This window comes from Talpa europaea (genome assembly GCF_964194135.1).
Source record: "Talpa europaea genome assembly, chromosome: 12".
NCBI lineage: Eukaryota > Metazoa > Chordata > Mammalia > Eulipotyphla > Talpidae > Talpa > Talpa europaea.
Genome location: NC_140079.1, coordinates 48,257,063 through 48,266,695, shown reverse-complemented (window position 1 = coordinate 48,266,695; position 9,633 = coordinate 48,257,063). Strand labels below are relative to the sequence as shown.

The 9,633-nt window shown below is 56.4% G+C and overlaps 1 protein-coding gene across 1 annotated transcript; it reads left to right on the top strand.

Moving 5' to 3' along the window:
• Positions 1–2,491: 2,491 nt before the first annotated feature.
• On the top strand, positions 2,492–9,187 carry HOMER3 (homer scaffold protein 3; the record flags this gene model as incomplete). The annotated part of the gene is made up of 10 exons (XM_084250039.1): positions 2,492–2,935; positions 3,602–3,643; positions 4,351–4,686; positions 4,913–5,044; positions 6,032–6,139; positions 6,894–7,015; positions 7,487–7,643; positions 7,871–7,987; positions 8,099–8,185; positions 8,996–9,187. The coding sequence occupies 10 exons, from the start codon at positions 2,492–2,494 to the stop codon at positions 9,185–9,187; spliced, it is 1,737 nt and encodes a 578-aa protein (XP_084106165.1).
• Positions 9,188–9,633: the final 446 nt, after the last annotated feature.

Sequence of the window (9,633 nt, the reverse complement as noted above, 5' to 3'; positions counted from 1 at the left end):
AGCATTTATTAAGTTCCTAAGGTCATGCCCTCTTTGTGTAATGACTCTTTTGATTCACACAGGAAATCTCAGAAGTAGGCACCATTCTTATGTGCCTTCTATAGATGGGGAAACTAAAGCACAGAGAGGGAAATTGGCTTCTTTAAGGTCACAAAGCTGGCAAGAGGTAGGCTGGGATTCATTCTCTACCTTATGTGAGTCTGGAGGTCACCAGATACCAAGGTTGGGGCCTGAGGAATCTCCCTCTTCTGGACGCATTTACAGATCCTGCTGCAGGTCAGGCTTGCTCCAGATGCTAGGACAGAGGTGGGCAGTAGCCAAATCATGCCATAAACTAATTCAAGTGGTCTCCATGAGCCATCATGCCTTGAAGCTAAGCATGCAGCTTTGGCACATTTCTTGGGACAGGAACCCTCTATGGGGGAGAGATGATTTAGGTTCAGTTCAAAGGTTGTATCAGATAACTAGGCAAAGGTCAGAGTTTGATCTATAACAGGCACTTTGCAAATGCACCTCACCTAAAGACGAATGACTTATCCTAGTCCCTGCATCACTCCTTCTATGACAGGGAGCTCATTATCTCATGTGTGTTCTCACTCCCAAGGGAAAACTGTCACTTCTAGTCAGCCATCCTTGGGGTGGCAGCCTCTAGTTATCCGGAAAGGATATCCCCCATCCCTTGGAAGAAAATTATAAGCCTTGGGCAGAAGAGGACTCAGGCTGGGTTGACAGTCGCAACTCAAGGAAGCCCCCTATCCATCTGTACTCAGGGATATGAGGAGCTGCTGGTGTTGATGGATCTCCCCTGCCTCCTCCCACCACCCTTAGATGGAGCACACCAAGGCGTCAACCCATTCTCCAGGTGAGAAAACTGGACAAAGCCACAGCCTCAGTTTGGACAACTTCAGGTAGGGGCTGCTCAAGATCAGCCACAGCCCAGCAGCCCCCAGAGGCCTAAGAGGGGGCCAAAGTCTCTGTCACACTGTTGTTTTCCACCTATACAGGAAGTCTGCCCAGGCCTCTCACCTGACCACCCCCCTAGCATAGCCACGTGGCTCTGTAGTTGTCTTGCATTCAGCATCTCCTAAGTGGATTCCAGAGCCTTGGCCCCACCAGCACCTTTCCAGTTACATTTAAAAAAAATAATGTTCTTTTTGGTAATAAGGAAAAGTCACTCTTTGCACAGAACAGACGGTATTTTCTTTGTTCCCCACAGTGTTCAAGTGTTTTGTGGCTTAGGGCCTGAGAGTGAAGCCAAATCTTTTGTTGGTGCAGATGCCTTGTGAAGCTAAAAGCAGCTGGGGAAACTGATTCTGTGCCTCAGTTTCCCCAACTAGAGTGAGCCATTTCTATGATCCTGGATGATGTTAGGGCTCCAAGACTCTGTAGACCCCACCATGACAGGATTAATAAGAAGGTAACACAGATCAGGGGTCTCACAGAATGTGAGGGGGGTTGGGGCAGGGGAGAGCAGGGGATGATCAGAGGACAGGAGGCCGAGAGTTGAGCCTGGAAGGATAAAGCGGAATGGATGCTGGGGAAAGGCATCCAAGGTGGAAGGAACAGCTTGGTCAAAGGCCTGGAGGGAGAAAAACTCAGATCTTGGCCTGGAAGTAAGTCTCCAGAAACCACAGGAACTAGAATTCACCTAAAGGTCATTTGAAGGAGGCTGCTGGCTCAGAAACACAGAAATAAAAGGACAAGGAACAGAGATGAAAAGCCCAAACCTCTGAGGTTGTCAGAGAACTCCAAGGTGAGGCTCATAGTGTCAGGAAACTGCCAGCCTTAGTTCTGAGGAGCTGGGGAGCCTCTGCCACCAGCTCCATGTAACTTTTGAGGGGTCCTCAGAGAAAGGGCAGCCACAGGATTGACAAGAGCCAGTTGGAGCCAGGGGAGGTCCATCCCATCTCAGGTCTAGAAGATGGTCTCCCAGGAAGAGTGTGAGGGAGAGGCACCCCTGTCCAGAGGGGGCACCTCTGGAGGCATCACTCACTGGTTGGGAACTGCAGGGGACATTCCCTCCAACCTGATTGTGGGATCAGCAGTAACAATCTGAGTCCTTGTTATGGCTGTCCTGAGGGAGGCAGAAGGGGACAGAAGGCCCCTGAGTACCCAAGATCAAGTTCCATTAAATGTCTGTTTGCGGCTCTCATCGTTTTCCACCCCACTCTCTGGCCAAGTATTTTTCATTTCCTGGCAACACCCACTGAGCACCTACTATGTGCAGACACTGGGAGCCATCCAGGCCGCAAACATGTCCCTGGACCCCCATCACGGTCGGACGTTCATGACCCCAGGCAGCGAGGGCACTGGCAGCCAGACCTGGCGAATCAGGCCAACCCTGACCCCAGGACATCTCCCAATCCCTTCCCACTCCTCCCTCCCGCTCCCGGCCCCGAGCACACGCCCCGTCCTCTCCCTCCCCGCCGCGGTAGACCGGCAGGGGGCGCTGCGGAGCGGAGGCGGGGCGGTGGCGGTGGGACCCGCCGCGATGGGACCGGAGGCGGCGCGGGCGGCGGCGGCGCAGACAAAGGCGCGGGAGGCGGGCGGCGCGGAGGGCGCGGGCCCCGGAGCCAGCAAGCGGGCGCGCGCCGGGCTGCGCGAAGTCGGCGCTGGGGGGCCGCACCCCACTCGCGCGCGGACACTCTCGGGGCGCCGAGCCCGTAGGGTGAGCCCGGCCGACCGAGCCTGCGCCTGGGGCGCAGAGGATCCCCGAAGTTCCAGGGCCGGGAAGAGGAAGCGAGGGGTCCCCGAAGTTGTGGACACGGAGGCTGGGGGCGGCGCGGGGAACCTCGAAGTTCCAGGGCTTGAGGGGGGTCCGCAGGGGCCCAAAATTCGGGAGTCGGAGAGGGGAAGGAGCAGTGCGGGGATTCCCGGCGTTCCGGACCCGGCGTTGGAGGAGGCTCGAAGGTGTCTCCGGAGTTCCGGACGCGGGGTTGGAGCGGGGAGCGGCGCGAGGGGTGCCAGAATCCGAGCCTGGGGCTGGCAGGGGGCGCCCGCCGGGGCCGGGCGTGGAGAATCCCGAAGTTCTGGACCACGGGTTGGAGGAGACAGAGAAGGTTCCACGAAGTTCTGGACCGAAGTCGGGGAGCGGGGGCGTCGTGGGGATTTCGGAAGTTCCAGGGTCTCGGGTGGCAGTTCCCGAAGTTGGGGCGCGTACTGGGCGACCCGTTCCTGCCGCGCGTGGGGACTCGATTCTGACTGATATCACGGAGCTGGGATGCATGGGGTGGGGCTTCGCCCCCTCACGCGCTTGGGGATCAGGCACCGGGCGGGGTCGGGCCCCCCTCCAGGAGCCCCGGGCCGCCCGGCGTCCGAGGCGCATGACTAGTTGGTGAGTAACTTTCCCCAAACGTTGCAAGTCGCGGCAGGAGCGTCAGGACCGGAAGGGCCTGAGTTCCCGGGATCCCTGCACCCCAGAACCCCAGGACTTGCCTACAATCTCCACTAGAGCCGTCGCCCCTCCTCCACCCAGGGGCTCCGATTTCAGACCCTGTGAACCAGACAGCAGCTGCCCTGGACTGGGTGGGGAGGGGAAGAGGCATTCCCCCTCTGGCCACTGAGGTCGTTCCTTCTTCCAATTTGCCACCCCCTCCCCCAGATCCCTCTTGAGTCCCCCGGCTGCCGGATTGAAGGTACACAGGTGAGGGGCGGAAGTCTCTCTGGTAGCTGTTTCTGGCCTCTGTTAGGTGGTGGCTAGAGGAATCAGAAGCGAGGTACAGGGGCGCCCCCCATCTCCAGATCCTGGATACCCTTGGGCCTCCTGGTATGGAGTTGAGAGGAGATGGGTCTTCTGGCTGTAGGCCCCAGGGCTGACCTGTTTAGTTACATCTGTCTTTTTAACTAGGTTGGGGGCTCTCTGGGGATTTGTACTTTGACTCCAGGTTGTGCCTCTGCCCTGGAGGAGAAGTTGGGATTCCCTCAGAGTGGAGGGGGGAGTGGTCTCCAGTAGGCACCAGACTACACCCCATTTTTTGTGGAGGCCCTGGCTTGGGTCGTGACTGGGGAATGTGGCAGAAAGTACTGGGCCAGAATTGATCTTGGACTGCATCTCCACCCAGTCCCTAGACTGAGGGTGCTTCACTGGGGGTTCTAGTAACTGGGACTTGACAATGAAGGTTTGTGCTATGATGTCAGGTACCACCTGGCTCCCCTCAGAGTGTTGTGGGGATAGGGGTTCCTTCAGAAGGGGAGAGATGAGAGATGTTCTTTTGTTCTTTTGCCTTGAATGGTATACTGATTCCCTCCCGTTTTTGAAACAGTTGTATGAATGGTGTGCCAGGTTGTGGGTCCTGAGTTTGGACATCCTTGGCCTCCCTCAATCGGTCACACACCCCCCTCTCTCCCCAGAGGCCAAAGCAGCAGACCTGCCATCCCTCTGGCTACCTCTTGGAACTTACCCAGCCCAGCCTGACCAATGTCCACAGCCAGGTAAGCCCCGGTCACCCTCACTTGGCCCTTAACCCCTCTAGAGGGTTAGGGGGTTCGGGGGCACCCGACTCCCTCCTGAGAGCCCTCTCTCCACACAGGGAGCAGCCCATCTTCAGCACACGGGCACACGTGTTCCAGATTGATCCCGCCACCAAGCGGAACTGGATTCCTGCGGGCAAGCATGCACTCACCGTCTCCTACTTCTACGATGCCACCCGCAATGTTTACCGTATCATCAGCATCGGGGGTGCCAAGGTCTCCGGGTGGGACTTGGGTGTGAAGGCAGGCCTGGGTGTGGTAGCTGCCTTGCTGTTTGCCTGGGGCCAGGGGAGCGCTGAGCCTTTCTGTACCTTAGTGTCTTCCACCTGAAATGACTCAGGCCAAAGATCTCCGAGGCACTAACACAAAGTGATAGCCTAGGAATTTCATGTTCATTATTACCCGTCCAGTCATCCTTGAACTTTGTTTCCCCCTTCCTCAGGCCATTATCAACAGCACCATTACCCCCAACATGACCTTCACCAAAACCTCCCAGAAGTTCGGGCAGTGGGCAGACAGCCGAGCCAACACTGTCTACGGCCTTGGCTTTGCTTCGGAGCAGCATCTGACCCAGGTGGGTCGCCAGAGGAATGTGTCTGGGTTTTCTGGGTGACTGGGTCCCTGGACAGCTGCAGGGCCTCAGCTGTACAATGGGCATATGAAATTGGACAAGCCAGAAACCCCTTTCCAGGTCCCTCTTTCACATCTCAACTTTGCTGGTCACCAGCTCCAATTTTGGGCATACCTGGCCCCTGTGGGTGCTTGGGTGGGACTTGGCGCTTCCCCAAACACCCTGGCTTGTCTTTGTTCACATTGTCCCTTCACCCTCAGCTATCACTAGACTTCAATATTGTCTTATATACCTGACAGCCAGTACTTCCTCTGTCCTGCCGAGATCACCAGGATTTTCTCCTCCAAGTGATCATTTTCTTTTCACATTAAAATAGTTTTGAATTAATTGCTGTGGGCAGTAGAAGGTAATCTTTTTTTCCCCACATAAATGCTGGTTGTTCTTGACCATTTTTTTAAAAAGACCACTTTCCCAAATGAATTGCACCACTCCCTTGACTAACATCAAATAGCTGTATGTCTGTAAATATTTTCTTTAAAAATTATTTTCAAATGAAGGAACTTTATTTAAAAATTAAAAGTGTGTCGTACCTTAACCTTATGGTAAAGGTAGAGATTAGTGAAACAAAAATGACACCAGCAGAGTGGTGAACAGATGACTTTCAGAGCTGCTTTCTCTTTTTGTTATAAAAGGATTTTGTCCCAGGCAGTAAATAGCACCTGCCTCAGGGTCTCCAAGTTGAAATAAACTTGGTAGAGAGAATGAGGGGATTCTTTTCTTGAGGAATCTCACAGTGAACCTCTGTGCACATCCCATCCTACCCTGAGGTTCCCTCACCCCCACAATGCTCACCAGGGTATCTTTTAACAAGTCTTCTTTCTAAAAGTTCCTTCCAAAGCAACAGGGTTGGCATTGGGTGGGGTGACCTGGTGGGGCTTAGGGGAAGAGGCTAGGGGCTGGTGACTCTTTGTTCCTGCTTGCCCACCCCAGTTTGCTGAGAAGTTCCAGGAAGTGAAGGAGGCAGCCAGGCTCGCTCGGGAGAAATCTCAGGATGGTGGGGAACTCACCAGTCCAGCCCTGGGGCTCACAGCCCACCAGGTGAGCACTCGCGCCCCATGCCCTGGTGCCCAGACCTGAATGTTCAGATGAAATGGCGGTAGGTGAGATGATGAGATGGTGATATGGTGGTAGAAGCCTGGGGAAGGGGAAGGGTGTGGTGCCATGCATGGGGCCTATCTTATGGGTACGACCTAGTCTTGTTTCAGGGAAGGCCAGAAAGCCAACTATAGGGCAGAATCAAAACCTGGTAACTGAAATGGCCACACAGGGGAACAGAGTAAAGACCTGTCCCTGGGCAGCTCTGCTGCAGCACCAGACACGTTAGATATGAAAAAGCAGGCTGGCTCTGGCTCCTGACCTCAGGGCTGGAGATTCTGGTGATAAGATCTATTCATAATGAATTCAGAGGAGAGGGCTTCTTGTCCCAATCTTCAGTGGAAAAGGTGTTGAAATTCTGCCCCCCACCCCCCGGAGGAGGGGAGGGTATTGCTAGGAGGGCTTCTGAATAAGCTCGTGGATTTAAACTGGTCTACTATAGATCCCTCCTGGGGTGGAGGTAGGGGGTTGATGAAAGCTCAGGCAGGTAAGATGGGGGGCAGGGACCCAAACTCCGCCAGGAGCCCTGGAAAGTGGTTGAGGAGGGGAGGGGCACCGTGGGCTCCCTGTGCTGGAAGGATCCCTGCCCTCAATGAGGACCGCACTAACATCTGTCCTCACCCCAATCATGACTTTCTAACCTGGGCTGGGCTGCAGCCACTCCCCCCTGTGAGTCCGCTTCTGCCTCTGCCCTTAGGTGCCCCCCAGCCCCCTCATCAGCACCAACGGCCCTGGCGATGAGAAATTGTTCCGCAGTCAGAGCGCAGACGCCCCTGGTCCCGCAGAGCGCGAGCGGCTCAAGAAGATGCTGTCGGAGGGGTGAGGGAGCGGTTGCGACAGGGAGCAGCGGGGCTGAGGGAGGCTCTGGCTCAGAAGCCGGTGGAGGACGGGCGGGCGGAATCCGTGAAACCGAGGCCTGAGAGCAGGGCGAAGTAAACCCCATCCAGTCCCGTGGGGAGTGGACCCCCTCCACTCTGCCCTTACTTTGGCCACGCCTTCCCGGGATACGGGATAATACGACTCCCACTCCCCCCCTCCTCTGGGACAGTGCCTCCCCACTCACCAGTTCTGACCCCATCCCCTGGGCCGAGCCCGCCCCGCATTTCTCACTGAGCTATCACCTAGCACCCTAGGGGAGACCCCCCCCTGCACCCTAGGATGTACAGCCCCTGCCCCGTCTCGAGAGGGTGTGACCACACCTGGGTCCCTGCGCCTCCCACCCTGGCGCCCCCCCCGCCCCCACCTTACCCCCTGCTGCCAGCCCCTGCCAAGCCCCTGTCCTCCCTGCAGCTCAGTGGGAGAGGTGCAGTGGGAGGCAGAGTTCTTCGCACTGCAGGACAGCAACAACAAGTTGGCAGGCGCCCTGCGGGAGGCCAACGCCGCCGCCGCCCAGTGGAGACAGCAGCTGGAAGCCCAGCGCGCTGAGGCTGAGCGATTGCGACAGCGAGTAAGGGGACACTTCCTACCCCGGGTCCTTGAGTTCCTCCCTGTCATGTCACTTTCCTGAACCTCCGCTTCTTGCTCTGTAAAATGGGTCTGATATAATGCCACCTGAAGAGTTGACAGGCCCTAAAGTCCCATTATCAGAGACAGGGGGTGGACCCAACCAGTGGGTGTTACTGTGCAGGAGGCAGGTTCCCCAGGGGTCAGAAGCTGTCTTTCCTGTCTGCGTAGGTGGCCGAGCTGGAGGCCCAGGCAGCCACGGAGCAAACCCCAGTCAATGAGAAGGAGGGGCTGTGCCAATCACTCCAGCTGGAGCAGCTGGAGGCACTGGTGCAAACCAAGGACCAGGTGAGCACTTAGCTTGTGAACATATCTATATTTGTGTCCCTGCCCTTGCCTTCCCTGACATCCCATGGGGAAGCCAGAACCTCCAAACAGACCCTGGGAACTCTCCCCTAGGAGATTCAGACACTGAAGAGCCAGACTGGTGGGACCCACGAGGTACCGGATGCCACAGAACGTGAGGAGACACAGCAGAAGGTGCAGGTATGTGAGGCTGCTGCGGTGGGGGGATAGGAACTAGGCAACCACCCCCTGCTGTGGGATGCATTTGGGCGTTCCCCCTCCCAGTGAGTCCTGGTAGCTGTGTGCCTCCCTGGGCCTCCATTTCTCCACCTGTAAATGGGGTCAGGAAGACCTGATGCTGGGAAAACCTGGTTGTAAATGGTAGTTGTTATTGGTACCATGTTTTTCTATTCATCCACACATTCAACAAGCAGTTTGATTCCCTACTGCATTCCCATGTTTGACCCCATCAAGTTCTCATACATCCTGGCCTGGGATCAAAAACCTGCATCTGAAGCTACACCTGACTATTGCTGAGGACTTTATCTGTGAAACTTTCATGGGATGCCTCCTGTGGGTATAGGAGGTGGAGATGTTAAAGGATCTGGTGCCCTCAAAGGTGTCCTAAGAGAGAGAAGTGGGCAAATGCTCCTTGTTTTCTTGGGGGCAGAATGCACAGTATGTGCAAAGGCCCTGCAATGGGAAGCTAACCAGTTCAAGGAAGCACAGCGAGGCTACAGGCTTGAGTTGGGATGAGCAAGGATAAAAGGGGAGTGTGGATCTTCTCCCCAATTTCTTGGCTAGGGGAGGGTTTTCAGTGGATGAGGGATGTGAGCAGTTCTATGATGTTGAAATCATTGGGGACAGGGAATGTCTTGGCAGAGACAGCAGGGAGGCAGTTGGGAGATGGAGAGCGGGGGCTGTGAAGATGGTGTGCAGAGGCTGAGGCCTCAGCAGAGCTGTGACCTGAGACTTACTGGGCCACCCAACTCGCCCTGCCCCTCCCTGCAGGACCTGGAGACCCGAAATGTGGAATTGGAGCACCAGCTGCGAGCAACGGAGCGCAGTCTAGAGGAGGCACGGGCTGACCGGGAGCGGGCGAGGGCCGAGGTGGGCCGGGCCGCACAGCTACTGGATGTCAGGCTGTTCGAGCTGAGTGAGCTGCGAGAGGGCCTGGCCCGCCTGGCCGGGGGTGCACCCTGAGCCAAGCCTTCAGAAGCTGCTTTTACATAAACCATGCCCACCTGGTGCACGGGCTGGGCCGCAGGCGGCACAGTGGGCCGTTCGCCCTGGCTGGAACTAGGGCTGACTCAGCCTGGGGAGGGCCTGGTCACAGTGCCCAGCTGGTCCTGGCTCTCAGCTCAGGGGCTGGTTTTGAGCTTTTCATCGTGTAGAATTTCTAGAATCCTCGGGGCATGCGCTGGCGCCCAGATTACATTTCTAAGCGTAGCTGTGTGTGCGTGTGGTGTGTGGGCACCAGGCATCAAGCCACTGTCATGGGGCCTTCTACCCGCCTTCTCTTAACTGTACCCTAGCCGCCTTGGTTCACATGGGACTTGGTCGGCCATGTGTAGGCGTGGCAACATTTGGAAAGTTGCTGGGCTGGGTTCCAGCTCTGCTCAGGGTTGGTGCCCCCTTCCCCTTGGACT